This window comes from Marmota flaviventris, chromosome 1, assembly GCF_047511675.1.
Source record: "Marmota flaviventris isolate mMarFla1 chromosome 1, mMarFla1.hap1, whole genome shotgun sequence".
Lineage (NCBI taxonomy): Eukaryota > Metazoa > Chordata > Mammalia > Rodentia > Sciuridae > Marmota > Marmota flaviventris.
The window spans coordinates 207,336,637-207,361,256 of record NC_092498.1 but is presented as its reverse complement, the minus strand read 5'-3'; the positions used below and the strand labels follow the sequence as shown (position 1 = coordinate 207,361,256).

The window sequence follows — 24,620 nt, the reverse complement described above, 5'->3', positions numbered from 1 at the left end:
AAATTTAAAATCCAAAATGTTCCAACATGATGCCTGATGTGACATGTTCTTGGGGGTTCATTGTGCACAAGCTTTATAACATGCCTAAAATTATTTAAACATATCATGTGAAATTACCTTAAGGCTGTTTAGGTGCTGTGATACAAAAGTGAACTTTGTGTTCCATTATGAGCCATCCTCAAGATATCTTACTATGTACATGAAAATATTTGAAGATCCAAACATTTTTGATCCACAGGATTTTCCATAAGGAATACTTGATTGCATTTAAAGGTGATATAGACATTGTGTTTGCCAAAACACTTTTCTTGAAAACAGTATTAAGATACTCCATAATAATACAACTACTTTGATAATATCGGTGTTCAAACCATCCAGTAGAGCATTCAGTCCATTCATATTAAAAAATTCTTACAGGGCATAAAAGAGTGCTTCTGGTAAGTCATGAAGAAGGAAAATCTTAGTAATGTGCTTCTCATTTCTTCCAGAAGTCAAGAGGAAGGGAGATGCTGTGAACATAAAGAAAGTAATCAGTGTGGAGAAAGCGTCAGCTGTAAACCTGATTGTCTTGAAAACAAGATAATTCCTCCTGGAGTAAAATCAAGTGAAAGCCCGGTGTGTGGAGAAGTCCTCGTTGGTCATTCATCTATAAATGTGCCCCTCAGAGCTCACATTGAACAGAAACCATATGATTATCCAGAGTATGGGGAGATCCCATATAAATATAATGAATGTGGAAAAGCCTTCAGTTCTCCCCAGTTCTTTGAGGAATTTGAAGGAACTCACATTGAGGGCAGATATCATGAATGTAGACAATGTGGAAGAGTCTTCAGTCTTCCCAGTTCCCTTCAAATACATGAAAGAATTCACACTGGAGAGAAACCCTATGTATGCAAGGATTGTGGGAAAGCCTTTACTCGTTCCAGGTCTGTTCACAGACATGAAAGAACTCACACTGGAGAGAAACCTTACATATGTAAGCAATGTGGGAAAGCCTTAAGTGATTCAAGTTCCCTTACAATACATGAAAGAACTCACACTGGAGAGAAACCCTATGTATGTAAGGATTGTGGGAAGGCTTTCACCCATACTAGGTCCTTTTACAGGCATGAAAGAACTCACAGTGGAGAGAAACCCTATATATGTAGGCAGTGTGGGAAGGCCTTGAGTGATTCAAGTACCCTTAAAATACATGAAAGAACTCACACTGGTGAGAAACCCTATGTATGTAAGGAATGTGGGAAAACCTTTAATTCTTCCAGTTACATTCGAATACATGAAAAAGCTCACACTGGAGAGAAACGGTATATGTGTAAAAAATGTGGAACTGCCTTTGGTTATTACAGTTCCCTTAAAAAGCATGAAAGAATTCATGTTGGAGCAAAACCCTATATGTAAGGAGAGTGGGAAATCGTAGATATTTCATTTCCTTTCACAAACAAAAAGACACCCTGATGAGAAACCCTATGTGTATAAACAACGTAGGGGAAAATACAGTCACTGCAGTCATGTTCTTAGACATAAAGAACACAAAATAGAGATAAACTCTATGTGTATATAAAATGAGTGTGGAAACACTATTAGTTCTTCCATTATCTTGGAATACATGAAAGAATTCACACAGGAGACAAACACTATACATGTAAGCAATGTGGAAAAGGCTTGCATTCTTTCCATTATATTGAAACCCATGAATGAAATCCATGTTTGAGAGAAACCTTGTGTGTGGACGCATTGTGGGAAGGCAGGCAGTCGTTCCATTTCCTTTCACAGACATGGAGGAACTCACGCTGGAGAATAACCCTGAATAAAGTACGTGGGAAGACTTTGTTATTACATAAGCTTTCTAGCAGACTTTAGAATGCACATTGCAGAGAACTTGTATTAATGTAAATCATGTGGGAATGCCTCTAGTTATCTTGGTTCTATATATATATATATATATATGTACATAGATACAGTATGGAGAGAAGCCTAGAATAGAAGAGAAATGCAAAAAGATTAAGTTGGCCTACATATACACAGGATCAAACTCTGAAAAATACAAGATCTTTTCAGTTTTAATAATTTCAACGTCCTGTGAAAATTTCTCAGGTAGTGGAACCCTATAAATGTAATTAATATGAAGAGCTTGATATAATTTGTTTAGCATTCTCTAGAGAATTCACTGTAGGAAACATACTAAAACTTATAAATATATTGTGTTCATAAGTGGCTCATTCTGAAAGTAGATCTCTACAGTCTAGATTTCTAATTTATATTCTTAAAAATAAATGTTGAGAAACATATCTCTGCAAGTTTCATTTAGGCAATAGCATGAGAGTTTATATATGTAGTTGTCTTTCAGTCAAATGAGTTTTTGTCCTTTGAACTTGAACCATGTTGTGGATCCATAGGTGAATTAAACTGTGTTTCAAATGTGCCATAGGCCTAACTTTTATGCAATTTTTAAATAATTGTGGTTAAAAGGCTACTGAAAAGTAAGGTGGTTTTAGAGTTTTTTTGTTTTTGTTTTTTTGGTACTGGGGTTCTATGTTTTTTTAGAAACACTTTCTTATAGATTAACATTTTCTTTTGATTTTGTATTTTCACAAAAACTTTTTGATTTTGTATTTTCACAAAATTCAAAATGTAGTGATAATATATATTTTGGGATACAGATCTAATAAAAACAAGAAAATTCTTTATAGATGGAATAATAATTCAGTTAACTGGGAATTAAAAGTTAAGAATTTCTGTCACACTAATTACAGATGTTCTGTAAAAATAATTCTTAGCTGAAAGGCTTTGCAAATTCAGTTAGTTAGATTTGGACTACAAATCATAATTGGTGTGTAAGATATTTTTACCAGTACCAAGAAAGAAACAAAAATCAGAAGAAATCAAAGACCACCAAAAATAGATATTGTTTCTTACCTTTTTTTCTAATATCTGTATGCTGCTTTATTTCACATTTCATTGCATTTGACCTCCTTGTTGACAAAGTCATCTGTTTGCTCAGAGATGGATTAGAATTATTTAGCAGAAAAGAGAAAGAATAAATTTGTAATTATTGACTACCAAAATTAACGTTTTTAGTTCTTTTTTTTTTGGTACCACAGATTGAACCCAGAGGTGCTTAACTTAACACTGAGTAACATCTCCAGCCCCCACCCCCCTTTTTTTTAATCTAGAGACAGGATCTCACTAAGTTGCTTAGTGCCTCCCCCTAAGTTGCTGAGGCTGACTTTGAACTTGTGATCCTCCAGCCTCAGCCTCTGAACCATTGGAATTACAGGTGTGCACCACCACACCCAACACAAGCTAGTGGTTCTATTTGGAGGTGGCAGTTCTCTTAAGAGGTGGGGCCTCCTTGGAGAAACTGGACATCTGAGATGTGGGAGATGTTGGAACACAAGCCTCTTCCTTACTTTTTGGTTTTGAGCCACCATGAGGTGAGAAACTCCCTGCCATGCTGTGTTCTGTTATCAGGGGCTGAAATGACAGAGCCAAATGTCAGGACTGACTTCCCTGAAACTGAGCCAAACTAAACTTTCCCTCCTTCCAGTTGTTTATTTTAGTTTTTTGTCTTAGAGATGGAAAACTATCAAACCAAGTGACCATTTAATGAGAAAATAAATGTGGATAGAAGGAAACCATGTGCTGCTGTCATTGAGAAAATGGGTGAAAGACTCTGAAGCTCTTTTGGACACCTTTAGTGCTGCCTCTGCCATGACAGACCCAAAGAGCTTGGCCTGGAGCACAAAACAGTGTAATAGGAGGTGCCTGGGTCACTCATGAGAACTGGAACTTCCTCCAACTTGACCAGAAGACACTGAGCACCAACATTTAAGAGAAACCACTCTTTCATAACCAGATCTAAATTGTCCCCTTCTGGAAAGCCTGCCAACTGCCTTTACTGCAAGGCAAAGGCCTGACTTCACACTCTTGGCTCCCCCAGCTCCTGTCCTCCCTCCGACCCCACCTTGACCACGTGAGACTGCAGGGAGCTCCTCAAGCCAAGGCCTTTCTGTGCAGAGATGCTGCAGGAAGCCTTTGTTATGGGCTGGGAAAGGGAGTGGAGATTGAAGGCACCCCAATCCAATTTGGCCTCCTGCAGAGGCCCATCAGAATGTCCTATGGGGAAGGACACAGCAGACACAGGACAGAGCTTTAGTTCAAAGTACCCCTTGGTCTGGTTCCTGCACAGCGTGGGCATGCACCATGAAAGCATCAAGCAGGGAGCCGCCTAGGCCTTCTCTAACTGGCTCTTTCTTGGAAATGCAGTCCAGGAAGAGGGGGAACAGGAGCTATTCAGTGTCTGGTGTTGGGGTGCAGCATTGCAGAGAAGGGAGAAAAAGCCAGAATCTTCCAGTGTGGGAGGCTCTCTGAGGAAGTCTTTGGTTTCTTCTCCTCCTACCCCCACCCCTTGTCTTTACCCAGCTTAGGTGCCCGTTTTAGCTTCTAACTTGGTGATTCTCACTCCACAGTAATTCTCTAAACATTTCTTGTTCTCATTACATTTGGAGATTAAGGGAATTTATCTAGTGAGTTAATGCCAAGGATGCTGCTAAATGGTGTGCGTGCCCACCTGAAAGGATCATTCAGCTCCATATGTCACTGGTGCTAACCTTCAGAGACCCTGGTCCAGGTGTTTCTCACTTCCGTAATTGCCATATTGGTTTCCCTTATAACCTGGAGAGGCAGATTAGAGCTCGGTGCATTCATGTGCTGTGTAATATTTGCTCAGCACTTGTGCATGAGTCATCTTCAGAGACTGAGTAGGGGATGTGGTCAAAAGACTTTCTGTGCAGCTCATAAATGTGCTCTTCTGAAGGGGGGTATTTCTTCCTCGTGTCAGCAACAGTCTTCTTCATATTGCAGGTGATTCTGTGCATCAGGTGACCCTTCCTTTGGGTTATACTTGGGACAGTACCCTTCTGAGACTACAGGGGTTATGAGTATGGGCAGGCCTTGTTCCAGGGCCAAGGGTTCAGTAGCTCTGCTCAGTTATGTAGCTCAAGTTAGTCATTTAAATGTTTGTGTCTTGTTCTCTGATAGACTTCAGAGTCAGGTTTGATTCCACAAGGTTTCCAACTTGGAGCTTTTGAACCTCATTGGATTATACACAGTTCTTTCCTTATTTATTGCCCTTTTCCTCCCTTCATGACAATGAAAGAACTATTTTGTATGCTTTATAGACGAGGACAGTGACCTAGGAAAGTTCAGCAAGTGGTTTAATAGTACAGAGCTCTTAAATTGCCTTTGAATTTTCACTTCTGTCCCTTCATTTTCTTCCTTATCTCACCAGATACAGCAGCCATTTAGGGTCAGAACTATAGCACCATGTCTGAATTTGTCCTCAGGTTTCCCATCCTTCTTAAAGCAACTACTTCAGCTCTCTTCCTGCTGTACCTACTGGCGTGCTCTGCTGGGGACCGTCTCTGAGATTCTGTTCTGTGTTGTCATCACCCTTGCATGGTGGCCGACCTGTTTTCCATCATTGCTCCATCCGCTTTTTAACCTGGTTAACCAGATAATATTCTTCACATGAGCGCCACTCCTCCTCCTCATGATCATGGGATGTGAGTGTGATCACTGTGGGGCTGTCTGCTACCTCTTGTCACAACATGTGCCCGTCTTGTGGCCTGGTTCTAGGAGATGATGATAACATTCGTAGTTTCTCACCTCACCTTTTACTCTAATGTGATGCACCATTTTCTCTCCCATGGGTTTTCCAGGTTGGTATTCACCTATGGGGAGGAGATAGCCAGTCACTGTGGCTGTGATACCAGTGTGTGACTCCTCCTGATAGGCCACTGATTCCTCATGATCTCTCCTGTGTCTTCATTGTACCACCATCTTGAGGATCCCTTCTGCTGGGTTTCCCACCTCACGGTGGTGATCTTGTGTACGACTCTGTCTCTTTCATCTGCCTCAAGCACAGGGGCCCTCATTTTCTGTACAATGACACCCTAATGTCCACCACCTGAACAAGTGTTCTCTAGTACAGTTGGGTGACTGTAGATTATGATATGTATATATTTTTTTTAAATCTAGAAAAGGGGTTTTGAATGTTCTTTCTACAAAGAACAAAAGGTTTGAGGAGATATAGTTACCGCAGATTTAACAGATCTGAAGTCTATATGCATGAAAACATCACATTTTACCTCTTAAATATGGACACTTATGATCGATCAAACAAGTTTTCATATTACAATTTTTTAGCTGGGCACAGTGGTGCATGTCTAAAATACCTGCTACCCAGGAGGCTGAGGCAAGAAGAGTACAAGTTTGAGTCCTGCCTCAAAAACTGGGTGCAAGACACTGTCTCAAAATAAAAAGGACTAGGGATGTAGCTTAGTGGTAAAGTGCCCCTATTTTCATTTCCCAGTTAAAGAAAAAAGAGATGCAAAATGTGTTTTCAGTTGGCCCACATGTAAAAATACACACTGAACTAAAACCTTATAAATGTCAAAAATACAAGAAAAGTTTTAATTTTACCAAATGGTTGCAAGATCCTGTTAAAATCCCTTACGAATTTGATTATGCCTATTGGCTGTGACCACTATAAGGTCATTTGCCACCACTTGTCTTGTACTGAGCTAATGATCCTGCTTGGTTTTGCCTATCCTCTGGTCTCCTCTTGGGATAGTGACTTGGTCATGGGGATAATGGTGACATAGTTTTCCACCTCAACTTCTGTGACCCACCAATTTAGAATTAAAGGTACAACCCAGGAACAACCAATTGCAAGAGGTGCATAGGGCGAGGTGTGGGGGCAGGTGACCGCAGCGTTGATCTGTCTGCTGGGTCCAGCCTCAAGCATCTCAACCCCTCTGTTCCAACAGCCCAGATGTTCTCCTTCCTCATCACTGGGGAGTTTCCAGTGTTCCCATGGCTGATTAGCTCTTTGGACCTTCATATTTAACTAGATTGTAATCTTCCTCCCTGCCTAGAGCTCTGGTGAGTGGCATTCCACATTCCAACCCTCGTCAATCACAAGTAAAAGTGATTATTTTTAAAACTTCCCTCTAAGCTGCCTTGTTCTTTCTACTACCACAAGTTCCCAACCCTGAGGCTACCCAGGAGTCCCAGACAACCGTCATCTCATTAGCACACAAAACACAAGAGATCCCAGGGTCTTAGAAAACCTCAGAACCCCTGCACTAAGACCCAGTAGTGTAACAGTCTATGTGCACCTTCAGTGAGCAGGCGGGTGACAGTGACTGAGAACAGCAAAGAAAGTGTCACCATCTATCCTGTGAGGCTGTTTCAAACAGTCACTCACTCTGAGGGACTTAATTTGGAGCTGCTCTGAGTTTTTGAAAGAGATCCTGAGTGTCAGATCAGACGAGGCAGGCAGCGACCAAAGGAGGCAGATTTAAAAGGGCCGCTGAACAGACTTTATTGAGATATCACTCCCGGGCGGAACTCAATCAGACCCACAGAGGGGACAGGGGAAGGGTCTGAGGAGAAACCGAGTGGAAGCTCGACCGGACTGGACTTTTATGGGGTTTACAGCAGGAAGGGAAGGGCTCAGGACAGGAAAAGGTGTCTCTAGGGTCCCTTGCCCCCTTGGAGTTGGTCAGGGAAGTTGGCTGAACTCCAGGATTGGCCAGGGGGTCCTGCTGATTGACAGGTGTTAGTCAGGAGATCTGGCTGATTGACAGGCATTTCCGCCGGCATCTGATTGATGTTCAAAGCAGCGTGGGCTGCTTTGTTCTAAGTTGCCACTAAGTCGCCACCAAGTCGCTGCCACCGACCTAACATTCCGGCCTTTTTGGTGATATAGGACAGCGTCTGGCTACTTCCACCGACCTAACACTAAGTTGCGAGGCTGGCCTCAAACTTGCCATCCTCCTGCTTCTGCCTCCTGATTGGCTGGGATTACAGGGGTGTGCCACCACACCTGGCTGACTTCCTTCTGTAAAGACCTGGAAAAGCGACTCCCACACCAACCTGTTACTCCCTAAATGGGAGGACTCCTGCCAGGTCCTAAGCACCCGAGGGTTGTCAGATTCCAGGGACAGACATGATGGGCCCACTTTCCAAGGATAAAACCTGCCCCTCCTGGGGTTTTACAGCCCAGGACCACTTGCCACCAGGAAAAGAGAAAAAGGATGCGTGTTCTTGTGAGCTTCCGGGAGATTATGGGTCCTTTTCAGAAGAAGCAGGGTCCGGTTTAAGCTGCTCCTCTATGTACCACTTACCAGGAACCTTGCTCCTTTCTGCCCTAGTGGGACTTGCCCTTTTGGCTGTGGGGATTATTCTGTTCCCTGAGGAACCCACCCCTGGCTGAGGGTTGGCTTTCTCTTGGCCTTTCCTGTCCTCTTACTCCTCCCCTGGGGCTGCCTGCTGGAGCTGCTGTAAAGTAACACATATACCAAGAGGAGCCACTAGAGGGCAGCACATACTCATAAATGCGCTCCTCTGTTCTACTTTCAAACTCGGGGCAGGAGAATTCTCTTCACAGGTCAACTGGAGGGGTGATCAGAGGGAACAGTCTTCCTTCCTAACATTGGGCTTGCCATCATTAGCTCACTCTGGGGGGACACACCAAACCAAGACTAGAGGGTATTTGGGCAAATGAGACTAACCTGAATCTAAAGCTACCTTTGATGGCTAATGACACCTATCCAAACCCAAGAATTAAAGCTCACCTCCTCATCATACCACCCCCATGGACTTTTTAGCCTTTGGCTTTGACCTGGTGAACTAATAATGTACCTGGGTAAAGTTTCAACCACTTTGAATACCCAGATGTGAATCTTCAAAATCTGCCTTCAGGGCTGGGGAATATAGCTCAGGTGGTAGGGTGCTTGCCTCCCATGCACAAGGCCCTGGGTTCAATCCCCAGCACCACCCTCTCCCCGCACCCCCCCAAAATCTGCTTTCATTCACATAGTGTTAAATACCACTGGTAGCTTCTTTCCCTGCAGTAAAGTTGTAGATTCCTGTTGTAACAATCAGTGTACTTGTTCAAACTGCACCAACAGTCCTCTAAGCCATCATTATATAATGCAAATTTTTTTTGTGTGTGATGCTAGGAATTAAACCCAGGACCTTGTGCATGGGAGGCAAGCACCCTACCAACTGAGCTAAAACCCCAGCCCCTGCAACTCGTTTTTCTGCGTGTACCTGGGTCCCACCCACTCAGCTCTAAAAGCACAGGGAGATTTGCCACCATTGGGGAAAATGGGTAAACAGTTTCCATTAGCCAAAGAGTAGTAAAGTCTTTCTTACAAAGAGGACCTTGTCTCCATCAAGGAAATGCACTAGTGACACCTCATGAGCTCCCAAAGATAAAATAGAAGTTGGTCTCAGTTTTCTTTGGTTCTTGTGCAGGTAGCTTAGCTAGCACTTGCCTAGCATGTGTGAGGCACTGGGTTCGATTCTCAGCATCACATATAAATAAATGAATAAAATAAAAGTCCATATACCAAAAATATATATATTTAAAAAAAAAAAAAGAAAATGTCAGGGGTCAGAGAGATGTGAGCGATGCCTGGCTTAGGTTGACAGGATGTGTTACTTTCCTCAAGGAAGTACCTGTTATCTGCAGGGGAAATGCTCATAAGAGGAACACAAGTTACCCTGAAGGGGGTGACTTTTGTGACCCTTACACCAATCAGTCCTGCAACTCTGAGAAAATTCGGATAATTTCCCCAACCATAAAATTTGTAAGAACCGGTTCCAATGAGAGCCAATCAGCATGGGCCAAAGTGACCTAGAGTTGTCATGGCAGTGGGGACTTGAAAATCTGATGTCATTCTGCTGTCAGTCAAAAGTCAAGATGTGGACCTTGGGAGAACTCTCAAAACTTTTCTGAGACACCCCCCCCTCCCCCGCCAATAAAACTGGAGTGGGAGAGGCAAGCTGTGTCTCCTCTCTGAGAAGACCGGCTCTCCCTTGAGAGCGTCCTCCTTCCCCCTTCCTGGCCGTTATAATGTACTCCTGTCTGTGACTCTGAGCCACCTGTCTGAAATCTGTCTGACTGGATCACAAAAATCGGGGTTTGAGAAGGTGGTGATACAGACTACAACATCAGCTCTTGGATCTAGAACGTTTTACCCTGAGGTGAGCCTGTTCTTGGGGTGACAATAAAGGGAACTGGAGTGAGGGTGAGTGAAAGTAGAGGGGCCTGGAGGAAGGAGAAAAATGTAAGGAAAGTTTAATCTCTTGAACTAACCATTTTTGAGATTTAAAAAAAAGTGGAATTTAGGCTGGAGATGTTGGTCAGTAGTAGAACACTTGACTTGGCATGCACAAACCTTGAGTTCTGTCCCCAGCACCCCAGGGAGAAAAGAAAAGTAGGAATTTGGAAGTTGTGTGTTGGAAGCGGGCAGGGTGCCATGGCTCTCACCTGTAATCCCAGCAGCTGGGGAGTGGAGGCAAGAGGATCACAAGTTCAAAGCCAGCCTCAGCAACTGAGCAAGACCCTGTCTCTAAATAAAATATATTTAAAAAGGGCGGTATGTGGCTCTGGGTTCAATCCTCAGTACCAAAAAAGTGAGAGAGAAGGGTACATCATCTTAGTAAAATGAGACTGTGTTTCTTTGCCCTGGGATATATCTCCAGAATGTGTTGTGAGATGGTTTAAAAAAAAAAAAATCATTGCCATTTACAGAATTACAGTCTTTGGGTAAAATTCGACATTTTCAGTTATTTGCTTGAGCCTCCAGGAAACTGATCTAGTCAGAATGCAATTTTACCAACTGCAAAATTTTGTGAATGGCAGACTGAAGGAAAGAACACCTTTGTTTATTTTTCTTTACCTCAGATTCTGGCACAGAGTTTGGGGGGTAAAAGGAGTTTTGGGGATAAAAGGAGTTGTTGACTCTTGATCATGAGCCTATTTCAGATGATCTGTGGATTTATTGTGATGATATATGTAACTCAGAGTGTAGAGAGCCGTGACTGAGATTGAGGGTCTGTAATGACCTCGTGGCTGTTGTGTGCCTGGTGATTGGGAATGTTTCTGTGTTAAACAAAATTATGAAATGGAGTTAAAGATTTGGGAGGAGAGTAAGCAAGACGGAAGCCGTCACGTAACTTCTGAAGACTGCCATATGGCCCCTGCGCGGGTATGAGAAGTAGGAAACATCAACAACTGTAGAGGCTCTTGTGCAGTTTTGATGGCAGTTTCAACCTTCAATAATGAAGCCTTTGTTTCTGCAGTAAGCTGCTGAGGAGAGGCCAGAGAGGGAATCTCCTATCATATGTCAAATAAAGGGCTCAAATCTGCAGTAGATAAATGTAAGCTAGGCCTTAACCAGTTAAAATCTCTCAGTAGCTTTTGAAAATCATCGAGAATATGTAAAACATCAGCTGTAATCTGTAAGTTTCGGGGATGAATTAAGTATCCTATAATTAATTTGCCCAAATATACAAAGGAAAGGCCTTTTATACTTCTGCAGCACTAACAGACAACAGTTACACAATTTACAAGGAAAATACAAAATGAAATTTAAGGGCTGGGGATGTGGCTCAAGCGGTAGCACGCTCGCCTGGCATGCGTGCGGCCTGGGTTCCATCCTCAGCACCACATACAAACAAAGATGTTGTGTCCGCTGATAACTAAAAAATAAAAATATTAAAAATTCTCTCTCTCTCTCTCTCTCCCCCCTCTCTCACTCTTTAAAAAAAAAAAAAAAAGAAATTTAATAAGAGTCAAAACATATTTAGAATGGTCAATCGCTATGAGCCAATAAACATGATTTTTTAATAATCCCAAATATTTATTTAGCTATGTTTCCTGTTTATTTTAAGATTATAGCAATATTTATAACAAAAATTTATTTTTTTTTAACTTTTTTGGGGGGGAGGCATTGGGGCACTCAACCACTGAGCCACATCTCCAGCCCTATTTGTATTTTATTTACAGACAGGGTCTCCCTGAGTTGCTTAGTGCCTCATCTGTTGCTTTGACTCCTCCCTCAGCCTTCCAAGGTGCTAGGATTACAGGTGTGTGCCGCTGCGCCCAGCAGGGTTGAATTTAACTTTAAATAAACTTTAGTGGTTATCTTAATGTGGAAAAAGGTCTCAACTAAGGTGAGGAAGCCTCTTGACAAATCTTAGGTAAGATGTTTCCTTCCTTCCTTTCTTTTTTTTTCTTTTTCATTTTTAGTTGTAAATGGACACCTTTAATTAATTAATTAATTAATTTTTTTGGAGTGCTGAGGATCAAACCCAGTGCCTTACATGCGTCAGGCAAGTATTCTACCACTGAGCTAGAGCCCCAGACCAGGGTGTTTTATTTCTGAAACTAACTTAATTACTTTCTTAAATATTTTTTTATAAAGTTTTTCTATTTCATTTTTTGAGTCTTCGAATCAGTTAACACATGATATAATATTACATCTGAAAAATGAATCAAACGAGTTAAGAGAGCCTGTGACTCTCCTTTGTGGGAAAGTGGCAAAGCATCTTTACATTCCATATTGTCCCCCTCTAAATAAACCAGGCTCTCTTTATTATCTATTAAAAGTGTATTTATCCCTCAGTGTCGAGAGTAACACAAAATTATATAACTTATGACAGATTATTTTTATCTACTTACAAAATGTTAAATCACATAAATAAAACTTTAACTAAATTTGTTATTTTTATTATAAAACACAGTTATAGAGAACACCAATTTTATAAAATGTTCTCCTAAACCTTATATTTAAAAGATTTTATATGAATAGTTTTAGAATAAAAAGAAACCAGTTAACAGTATGACAATTACACTATGTTCTTATATTAACCAAGTTTTAACTTTTGAAAAAAAAATCAGAATCTGGAATGTCACATAATACTCTAAAATAATAGTTATTGTTTAACTGGAGTTGGACAAACAATTTCTTTAAGACTTTTTTTTAAACTTCACAGACATAAGAAATTATTTTGATCAGTGAGAGCAAATTAATGTTTTAGTAACTCCTATTTTAACACAGAGAACTAGAATCTGGTTTACATCAATCCATTAATATTTTACTTGTGTCTGGGGAAAGGATCAGTTTTTCTGTTTTCTCTCAGCCTCTTTTTTGGAAGCTTAATTAACTATGGGTCTCTATCTTTTGAACTGTAAACAACTGTCCTAGGATTTTGAAAGCTTCCTCTTGAAATGTAACAAATGTTTGTGAAAAGAGCAGTTTTTTCTTGTCTGCTTCCATAAGTATGTTTTATGCCAGAGACCCTGTTCAAAGCCTTCAGCCTCCTAGATTAGGAATTTGCTTTTTAAAAAAGGAAAAGGCCTTAAATAACTCTCACTGATTGTGCTAATTATATATAACCTCTTTAGTCACGCACAAACTGTTTGAAATTTGCCCTTAACAAACCTTTTGCAACTTAAAAGAAACTTTGTCACATACTCAGACTTTATACCTCTTTCCCTTCACAACTTTTATTATATCTATTTCCCTTCACAAACCTTGTATCTGTTTCCCTTCATGAACCTTAAATCTCTGAACTTGTGGACTCCTGCTAACTCTTGTGTTAGACTTGAATTGTAGGACACCCAGAGAATAGTTTGGTGTTCAACAAACACCACACATTTGATGTCAGAAAGATTCCATGGGTCCAAACCCACTACTGACTCCAGATAAGTGAGAGGTCACCTGTTAGAATTGAGCCTGTTGATCAATGAGCCTTTCCACATTGGAACAAGGGTAAAGTAGGATGCATGGAGGTCCCAGAATTCAATATTCTGGCTTCTCACTCACTTACTCACTCCTGGGAGTGAGCACCTGTGCTGCATCGGCCCTGGGAGAGTGGTCCCTAAGCTTAGGAATGGGTTGAACATTCTGAGTGTGGACTCCCTTGTGAACTGTGGTGAAGAAGGCTGCTTCCTTGAGCTGCTTCCTTTTAATTTTCTTCATAGAATCTTGTTTATTTCAAATTCCAATTTACTTGAGCATTTAAGAATGTTCTTCCATGAACATAAAATTGGGCTTTTTTGGTTGAAACTCAGGAGATAGAATTATGGTATTAAGAAGAAAAGAAGGATTCTTGAAATAAATTATTGTTTTAAAATCAGTTTAAATAAGAATAGAAACAGCCATGGACCTGGGCTGGGACTGTTGTTTTTTTTCCTGGTACTGAAAATAGATCCCAGGGGTGCGCTACCAATGAACTACATCCCCAGCCTTTTTTTTTTTTTTTAATTTCTTTAAATTTTGAGATAGGGTCTTGCTAAATTGCTCAGGCCAGATTTGAACTTGTGATTCTCTTGCCTCACCCTCCCAAGTTGGGGATGACAGGCATGTGCCACTGTGCCCAGCTTGTTTTGAATTTTTAATATATAAGTCATATGTATTATCATATGCATACAGTCACATAGGCATATGTATTATTGTATATCATATATTATCATTTGTTTATGTTTCCCTGTGAATTCTTATATATTGTTTCTTTCTAGGAATTGGTAGATTTTTTCTGAATTATTAAATTTATGGGCATAAAATAGTTTTTATTTTTCTTGGAAGTTCCTTTTAATGTCCACGGATTAGTAGGGAATGGCATCTCTTTCATTATAGGTGTTAGGAATTTGTGTATTCTCCTTTATTTTAGTTAGCTAAATAAGGCTTATCAATTTTGATGATCTTATAAAAAATTACTTGATTTTGCTGATTTTCTCTATTGGATTCTAGTTTGAAATTTCATTGCTATCTTCTCTAGTTATTTTGCTCTGCTTTATTTAAGATATGTTTCTAGGGTCATTTGATGTGGAAATTCAGCTGTTGAGTTGAGGTCTGTGGGAAGCCATCCTGACACGTGACTGGGCGACTCCCGTTAAGGGTCTGAGGCTTCTGGCTGTGTCGGAATATTCCCGGCCCTTTCCTGATGAGAGAACCCGTCCGTGTGGGGGTGTGACTGACCACTGACCCCGGGGGCCCAATCACTGACCCTGACCTTGGAGTGCAGTCCCCCCTCAACCTTCATTGGATGGAATTATCCCCTGAATTTCTTGTTCCCCAATAAAAGGCTACTCCCTGGCGTGTTCACTCTCTCTCTCTCCTGCTAGCCCTGAGTAATCCTTGCTGCCCTGCTGGGCGGTTAGAGGTTGGAGCCAGAGAGGGGAGCCGTCTCGGACCTGTCAATAGAAATAAGGTAACTGAGTCTGTGTGTTTTATTTCGATCTCTTCTAACTAACTTTATGCCTAGAACCTCATTAATGAAACCATTGCGCAGGCCGCGTGGTAGAGAGGTCTTTCTTCTTTTCTAATATGTACATTCATTGTTTTAGATTTCTCCTTATGCACTGCTTTTTCTTTATCCCCAAAGTGATATTAAGATGTTTGTTTGGGCTGGGGATATAGCTCAGTTGGTAGAGTGCTTATCTCTCATGCACAAGGCCATGGGTTCAATCCCCAGCACCACAAAAAAAAAAAAATTGTTCATTTTCACATATTGTGAATTACTTAAATTTCTTTGGAGTTGTTTCTTTTGGTGCATATGTCATTCAAAAGTGTAGTGTGCAAATCCTTGAAGATTTTCCAGCTACATTTCTGCTACTGATTTCCTGTTTCATTCCAGTATGATCTGAGAGCAAATGTGTATGATTTGTTTCTTTAAAAAAATATATTTATTTTTTAGTTGAAGATATTGTGTATATTTTATCTTTATGTGTTGCTGAGGATCGAACCCAGTGCCTCATACTAATAGGCAAGCGCTCTTCCTCTGAGCCACAACCCCAGCCCCCATTTTCCATTTCTTTAGACTTGTTAAAGTCTTGTAGCTCAGAACATGGTCTGTGTTGGTGAATATTGTATGTGATCATAGAAAAATGTGCACTGAGGCTTGGGCTATAGCTCAGGGGTAGAGAGACTTACCTAGTATTTGCAAAGCCTTGGATTCAATCTCCATCCCTGCAAAAAAAAGAAAAGAAAGCGAACAATAGAATGTGTACTGTGTAGTTGTTGTTCTACAGTGTCCAATGTCTCCATTTAATATAAGATGCTGTTGATTTCAGCTATATCATTACTAATATTCTGCTGCCTTGAGCTTTCATTTACTGTTGGAGGCATATTGAAATCCCGGTTTATAACTATGGATGTGTGATTTTCCTTTCACTTCCATGTTTCTGCTTAATGTGGTTTGATGCTTTGTCTCTAGGGGAGTGTGTGTTAAGGATTGCCATGTCTTTTGAGAATCAACTGCTTCATTATTTAATCTCTTTATGGTTTATTATTTTGTTGGAGGTACAGCTTATTCTCAACATAGGATCTACAAGTGTTTTTGGATCAATGCTGGAATGATATCTGTCTCTGAAAAACTATATTCATCTTTGTCTTCAAGTTGATCTTATTTTGAAAATATTGATACATTTTTAATTGACAAATTGAATGTATTTATAATTTCAAACATGATGCTTTCAGCATGCCTGTACTCTCATCTACCTGGGAGGCTTAGTCAGGAAGATATCAAGTTCCTGTCTCAAAATAAAAATTTTAAAATGGCCTAGGGACATGATGGGGTTGTAACTCAGAATGACTCAGTCATAGTGCTCCTGGTTTCAATCTCCAGTGCCACAAAAAAATAACTGATTAGTTAATTAATTAATATATACATACATATGGCCTTGAAGCATGTGTACATTGTCAAATGGCTAAATTGAGCTAATTATCAGACACATTTCTTCACATACGTCTTTTCTATGGTAGGAACACTTTGAATATGATCCCATGGTTATTATTTTTTTTTTTTGATGAGTTAACATCAGATTATTTATTTTGCTTACACAAAATAAGGACAAGGGATCTTCATTATTTCTCCAGTTGAGAATGGCTGTTCTCCCTCCAATCCAGATTTCTCTTGGAGGACCAGATGTGTCAGCTTGGTTTGACTGACTCCATGTTTGTTTGTTTTTTCCCCCTGGAATATTGTCTCTGTTGAAAAAGTGGCTTCACAAAGAAGGTGGCAGCAGGAAAATTTCAGAATCCAAAGCTTAAAAATAAGTCTTGGGCAGTGTGGGGTTATTTTCTGTCTCTGGGAGGGCTCATCCGGTGTCCGAGGCCTGGGGACAGAGGCAAAGTCCCCAGCCGCCCATCCAGGAGATGTCACTCTCAGTAGCATCTGGTGTCCTGACCTGTGCTCGCCCAGGATGATGGTGGGTAAGGAGCAGCAGGTCACAGGGGCCCCCTGACCCTCTGGGAGACAGAGCTCTCCCTGGGCAGACCCCAGGCCTGAGGGTCAGTGGCCAGGGGAGAATCAACGACTGTCCCCGCCTGTGGTCCCTGAGGTCCTGGGGCAGGGATGCAGGAGGCAGCCAGTGTCACAAGACTCCCATCCCCAGCCAGGCCGGGAGCCTGGTTAAGCGAGGAGAAAGACGGTGTCCCTCCTCAGGGCCTGGCCCCTGCGCTGGTCTCACTTCCTGCCCGGCACCGCCTGGAAGGGGAGGAAGTGAGGCCACCATCACATTCAAGTTCAGGTTGTGACAGCTCAGTCTGCCCCCCAACAGGCCACATACTCAGCTCCCCTTCATGGGCCATGTCCCTCCTGAGAGTCACGTCCTGCCCTTTAAAGGCACAAGGACCCAGAAGTTCCAGGGACACGTCCATGTTTAGGCCCCCGGATCTGGAAGTTCCTCAGGTACACATCCATGTTTAAGCCCCAGGATCCGGAAGTTCAATGGGTGCACGTCCATATTTAGGCCCCCAGATCCGGAAGTTCCTCCGGCGCACATCCATGTTTAGGCCATAGCATCCAGAAGTGCCACAGGTGCATGTCCATGTTTAGGCTCTAGGATCCAGAAGTTCCTCAGGTGTCCATATTTAGGCCCATGGATCCGGAGGTTCCTCGGTGCATGTCCATGTTTAGGCCCCCCGGGTCCGGAAGTTCCTCAGGCATCCATGTTTAGGTTCTGGGATCCAGAAATGCTTCAGGTGTCCATGTTTAGGCCCCCGGATCCAGAAGTTCCTCAGTTGCACGTCCATGTTTAGGCTCTAGGATTCGGAAGTTCCTCAGGCGTCCATGTTTAGGCCCTCGGATCCAGAAGTTCATCAGGTACACGTCCATCTTTGGGCCCTCAGATCCGGAAGTGCCTCAGGCGTCCATGTTTAGGCCGTAGCATCCGGAAGTTCCTCAGGCGCACGTCCATGTTTAAGCCCCAGGATCCGGAAGTTCCTCAAGCATCCATGTTTAGGCTCTAGGATCCAGAAGTGCCTCAGGCATCCATGTTTAGGCTCCCGGGTCCGGAAGTTCCTCAGGTGCGTGTCCATGTTTAGGCTCTAGGATCCGGAAGTTCCTCAGTCCTCCATGTTTAGGCCATAGCATCCGGAAGTTCCTCAGGTGCACGTTCATGTTTAAGCCCTCCATGGTTATTTTCTAGGCTATGATCTGGATCATTTTATCTCATTTATCAAAATCTTATATCTATAATCTGTATTTTTTTTTACTAATCTATAACCTATAACTTACACTCTTATTGATTGTGTCAATCAGTTCACACCACAACAGAATGGGAAAAAATATCTATGGTCTTAACTATAGTCACCATGTTATATAACTGGTTCCCTGAACTCGTTTCTCCTATCCAGCTGAACTTTTGACTCTCCATGTCTTTACAGCTAAAATGTTTTGTTTTGTTTTGTTTTTAGTAGAGAACCGAAGGTTAGGTTAGGTTGTTTTCTAATCTACTTTGCCAATCTATCCTTTAAGTGATATATACAGATCACTCATTTCAAAGTGGCTATTTGGATTAAAAGTACCATATTTGGGGCTGGGGTTATAGGTCAGTGGTAGAGTGCTTACCAAGCAAGTGTGAGGCACTGTGTTCGATCCTCAGCAACACCTAAAAATAAATAAGTACAAGGTATTTCAGACCTTAAACTACTACAGAGCAATAGTATCAAAAATGGCGTGGTATTGGTACCAAAATAGACATGTAGACCAAAATCGAAGACAAAAAGACAAACCCACATAATACGGTTATCTCATACTAGACAAAGGTGTCAAAAACATACACTGGAAAAAAGAGAGTCTGTTCAACAAATGGTGCTGGGAAAACTGGAGATCCATGGGGCTGGGGATGTGGCTCAAGTAGTAGAGCGCTCGCCTGGCATGTGTGTGAGGCACTGGGTTTGATCCTCAGCACCATATAAAAATAAATAAAGGCTCATCCCCAACTAAATATATATATTTAGATACTTGGAATGATATCTCCAAGAAGAATGAAGGAACTTTGGTTTGTGTACAGGGAAGGGAGGACAAGGGTGGGGTTGTAGAGATGGGAAGGATGGTAAAATGAGATAGACATTTTATTATATATATATATATATATATATATATATATATATATATATATATATAAAATGAAATTAAACCTCTGTCTCTCACCCTGCACAAAAATCAAATCAAAGTGGATCAAAGACTTAATCACTAGTACAGAGACCCTGCACCTAAAAGAAGAAAAAGTAGGCCCAAATCTTTATCATGTTGACTTAGAAACTGACTCCCTGAGCAAGACTCCTAAAGTGCAAGAAGTAAAATCAAGAATCAATAAATGGCATGGATACAAACTACAAAGCTTCTTCTCATCAAAGGAAACAATGTGATGAGTGAACCTATAGACTTGTTATCGGGAGCCGCTCCAGAAAACACTCTAAGTCCGAATTTCAAATCAAAAGAGAGCTTTATTTACCTGGCCAGGGACTGTCACCCGCTATAGAGACTCAAGCTCTGTGGGAGACAGAAGCTTCCTGGTCTATCCAAAGAGAACATGAGCACAAAAAAACAAACAAACAAAAAAACCACAACTCAGTGACTCGCTTATCGTCATGTGAGCTAGCCAGCCATAGAAATTAAAATATTAATAAGTGGGACCTGTGGGCTCTGGGCAGGACTGGAATTTCCCAGTCAGCAAGCAATGGATAAACAGAAGCTAAAAAAGCATTAGCTAGCTTTGCAGTTCAGTTGACCACAGTCCCGGGTTCAAGCAGGTGCTAGACAGTCGCATCCTGAATTTGGGCAGGGGTCAGCAAGGTGAGAATCTACTTCAAAGTCATGTAGACCCACAAGGGCATTCACACCCAGGATGCAGCTCACCACGACCACTGCTGCATCTGGAGTAGGGTATAATTGGTGGGGTACAAAGTACAGAAAGACAATTTTTTAAAATAAGAAAATAGCTTTCATTTCAGTTTCTTAGAAACAGCTCTTGTGATAGGTTTTAATAGAAAGCAACAAAATGGAGTCTTAGACCTGTCTATCACAGTTCTTGCTTTATAATTGTTTTATCTCACTTATCAAAATCTTATATCTATACTCTGTATTTTTTTTTTACTAATCTATAACCTATAACATACACTCTTATTGATTGTGTTAATCAGTTCACACCACAACAGAATGGGAAAAAATATTTACCATATGCACCTCAGATAGAGCACTAATCTCCAGGATATATAAATAACTCAAAAAACTTAACACCAATAAAACAAATAACCCAATCAATAAATGGGCTAAGGAACTGAACAGACACTTCTCAGAATAAGAACTACAATTGATCAACAAACATATGAAAAAATATTCATCATCCCTAGCAATTAGAGAAATGCAAATCAAAACCAAGATTTCATATCACTCCAGTCAGAATGGCAATTATCAAGAATACAAGCAATCATAAGTGTTGGTGAGGATGTGGGGGGAAAGGTACACTCATACACTGCTGGTGGGACTACAAATTGATGCAACCACTCTGGAAAACAGTATGGAGATTTCTCAGAAAACTTGGAGTGGATCCACCATTTGATATAGCTTATCCCACTCCTTGGTTTATACCCAAAGGACTTAAAATCAGCATACTACAGTGACACAGCCACATCAATGTTTATAGCAGCTCAGTTCACAATAGTAAACTGTGGAACTAACTTAGATGCCCTTCAACAGATGAACAGATAAAGAAAATATGGTACATATACATAAGGGAATATTACTCAGCCTTAAAGAAGAATAAACTTATGGCATCTACAGGTAAATGGATGAAACTAGAGAATATCATGCTAACTGAAATAGCCAATGCCAGAAAAACAAAAGCTGAATGTTTTCTCTGATAAGCAGATGCTGATCCATTGTGAGGTAGGGGGATAGGGAAGAATGAAGAAACTTTGGTTTGTGTAGAAGGGTGGGAGGGGAAAGGTTGGGTTGTAGAATGAGACCTACATTATTAACCTATATACATGTATGATTACACTATTGAAGTGACTCTGTACCATGTACAACCAAAGGAATGAGAAATTGTGCTCCATTTGTGTAAAATATGTCAAAATGTATCCTACTGTTAAATAAATAAATAAGTAAAGTACTTTCTCTCCTATTGTCTCACAACTAACGACAACAACAAAAAGGTAATGTAGAACTGGGATTGTAGTTCATAACAGAGCGCTTGCCTAGCACGTGTGAGACACTGGGTTTGATGCTCAGCACCTCTATAAATAAATAAAAGACATTGGTCCATCTACAACTGAAAAAAATGAAAAACAAAACAAAACAAACAAACAACAACAACAAAAAAAAAAAACAGCTACCCATCCACAACTAAGAAAAAAAAAAAGTACCATATTTGTAAGCACATTTTCTCTTCTACACAAGGATATCCACTAAATTTGATTTATTGATTAAATTAAACAAATATGTTTCTAAATAATTTAGTACAGTTATCAAAATCTATTTACAACTAAGCTAGATGCAGTGGTGCCTGTAGTCCCAGCAGCTCGCAAGGCTGGGGCAGGAGGATTGCAAGTTTAAGGCCAGCTTTAGCAACATAGCAAGACCCTGTCTCAAAAATGATTAAAAAAAAAAAAAGGGCTGGAGGTGTAGCTCAGTGGTAAAGTGTCCCTGAGTTTAATCTCCAGTACCTCCCCCATATCTGTACACAGCTAATCACAGCGTGCCTTCAAACAACAGAGTACTGTTTTACAAACAGCTCACGTGTCTTCGTCTGTTCTCAGGTCTCTTTCCCATGTCATATATATTTGCTGTAATTTGTCTTATCTATCCATTAGGTATAACTACCAGGTAGATTGCTGATATGATCAATTTGAAGAAATATCTGTTGATGCAGATAGGAATAAAGAAAGTATAAAGTTTTTATTGTGCCCGGCGCGGGGCGCGGCGGCAGCGAGCGGGCGCGGGGCGCGGGGCGGGCTCCTGGGGGCCTTGCGCGGAGCTCGGCCTGCGGCGGCGGCGGCGCTCGGAGCGGTAGCGGCGGGGCGGGCGAGCCGACGGCGCGGCGCCCCCCGCCCCGGCCGCGCTGCGGAGAATGGGCACCTCGGGCTGCCGGGCGCCGCAGGAGGATAGACCCCGGTGATCACCGGCTCTGTCCCCGCCACCACCATGTCCGTGGCCTTCGCGTCCGCGCGGCCGGGAGGCAAAGGAGAGGTCACGCAGCAAACCGTTCAAAAGGGCTCGGGCCCCGGTGTGGCGGTCCCAGGCAGCTCCGGCGTGGGAGCCCCCAGGCGGTTCACGCGGCAGAGAATCACACGGGTCAACCTCGGGGAGCTCATATTTTGTTTAGAGAACGAGCGCGAGACGAGCCATTCACTGTTGCTCTACAAAGCGCTCCTCCAGTAACACAGGCTGCCGGGGTTTCTGACCCAGACGCCTGGGGACGTTTTCACGTATTTGCAGATCGCGCCTTTTTGTAACAAGCAAATGGGATATTGTTTAAAAACAGCCACCTCTTTGCCATGGAACAGTTTTATATTCCAGTTTCCAAATCAGCTCAGTGTGGAAGGAAACCTCTCCTGTTGCAGAGAACACAGGCCTGTGGATGCTCCTGAAGGTCGGCTACGCCCCCGCTCATCCTCGACTGAGTGGCCTTCTGGCCAAACAAGCCATATTAAAGACTGCCGTTCAGCGACCGCGCTGCCCTGCCAGCGCGCACAGCCCCAGGTCCTCGTGCATTTTGGTTTAGTTCACCTAACGTACCACGTAGGTGTCTGTCTACAGCCGATGACCTCATTTCACTTATTTAATTTTTGTAACAGTCAGTTGGCTAAGCAAACTGATTTTTAGACTATTTATCTTCCTCCTCTTCTTCCCCGCTCCGTTTGAAGTTCTGCAGGAACGTGCGGTTTACCGCAGCACGGTCACCTCGAGTGGGCCCACGGTCCCGCCTGGTGGAGGCCGGAGCCCAGCGAGCGGCCCCTTCTGAATGTGCTCAGCATCTGTACAAATGCATTTTATTTGCTACAGTTTGTGAAGCTGTAATGTTAAAAGAAATGAGAACTTTTTCAGCATAAATATATTTTACTTGCACTGTGTTTTTTAGCTAAAAGTGAAAACTTAGATTAAATAAAATCAAAGTTGAGAAGAATCATCAAAAGACTGTTTCTCAGTGTGAATCAAGTGTTGAAAAATGGTTGGTGTATTTTGTCAGTAATTGTACATAATCTTCGGCACATAACATGAAAATGGCTATGTAAACTATGATTATTTTGCTGAGACTGTATGCTAGCCGAAGGCCGACTTTACAGACCCCAGAGCAAAGCCCCTTCTTTGTACCTATTTTTTTTATTACAAATATACTAATTGGTTCTTTATATTTTCAGAGGTTATTGTATTAAATTGTCTATTGATAGTACTTTTATGACTGTAAATACTTGGGCTTTCTCCGTGTGGATCCTCACGTTAGACTTCAGTCTGCGCCTGTGGACTGAAGGCTGATCAGTATTTTTTATCAGCACCTGAGAACTGTTACACCTTTTATTTTATCTTTTAGGAAAATCCCTGTCTTTCCATTTTTTCATGTAAATTTTGCACAGTTACTTGTTCACATGTAAATATTTTACTTTCAAAAATGAAGTTTTTAACTGCTATTGTTTGGGACTGGGGATGTGGCTCAAGCGGTAGCGCGCTCGCCTGGCATGAGTGCGACCCGGGTTCGATCCTCAGCACCACATACAAAGATGTTGTCTGCCGAAAACTAAAAAATTAATATTAAAAAAATTCTCTCTCTCTCTCTCTTAAAAAAAAAAAAAAAACTCCTAAAGCACAAGAAATAAAATCAAGAATCAATAAATGGATTGGATTGAACTAAATCCAAAATTCTTTAAAAAAAATAATTGCTATTGTTTTATATAGGATTGAAAGAAGATTAACTCCTTTATTAAAAACAAATCTATCTGTAAAAAAAAATAAAGTTTTTATTGTACTTCCATGTAATTCTTTACTAGCATTCTTTATGTGAACATTCTCACATGTTTTCGCTTCTCTCTAGATAACTTTTTCCTAAAAGGCATCATTTTTTGTTGATTCTTTCTTCTCCTTGCTCCAGTGTGACATGGAACACCTATAGTGATGGTTTTATGTAAGTTGTTCTACGTTGACCCTGCAAAACATCTATGTGATCCTTTTGATGACTTCTAAGTCTGTACTGATATCACACTATTCATACATCATCGTCCTGGTGACCTTTAGCTCTTTTTCTATGGTTGCCTCTCTACCACTTTCAGCATAGTTAAGACAGTTGCCTGATAGTTTGTGTCTAAGGTCAAAACCTGAGGTTTCTCCGGAATGGCTTCTCTCAGTTCATTTCTTTTTTCATTGATAAGCCCTATTTCCCCCTTTTTATTTATTCTTTTTGTTATTACTGTTATTGATAAGTGGATATTTGAATAGCTATAATGGTAGCTGTGAAAATCAGATTCTCTGAGTTT

General features: G+C 41.4%; 1 protein-coding gene across 4 annotated transcripts in view; it reads left to right on the top strand.

Moving 5' to 3' along the window:
- Window positions 1–3,065, top strand: part of LOC114090187 (zinc finger protein 627-like) — a 44,804-nt gene extending 41,739 nt beyond the window's left edge. For 3 of the 4 annotated variants that reach the window (XM_071601587.1, XM_071601569.1, XM_027932251.2), the window contains exon 4: window positions 489–3,065. In XM_071601587.1, coding sequence (XP_071457688.1) covers window positions 489–1,398 — 910 coding nt within the window. In that variant the 3' untranslated portion in view covers window positions 1,399–3,065. The remainder of the gene's footprint in view (window positions 1–488) is intronic. The other variant, XM_071601575.1, reaches the window with a different exon arrangement.
- The last annotated feature ends 21,555 nt before the right edge of the window (window positions 3,066–24,620 follow it).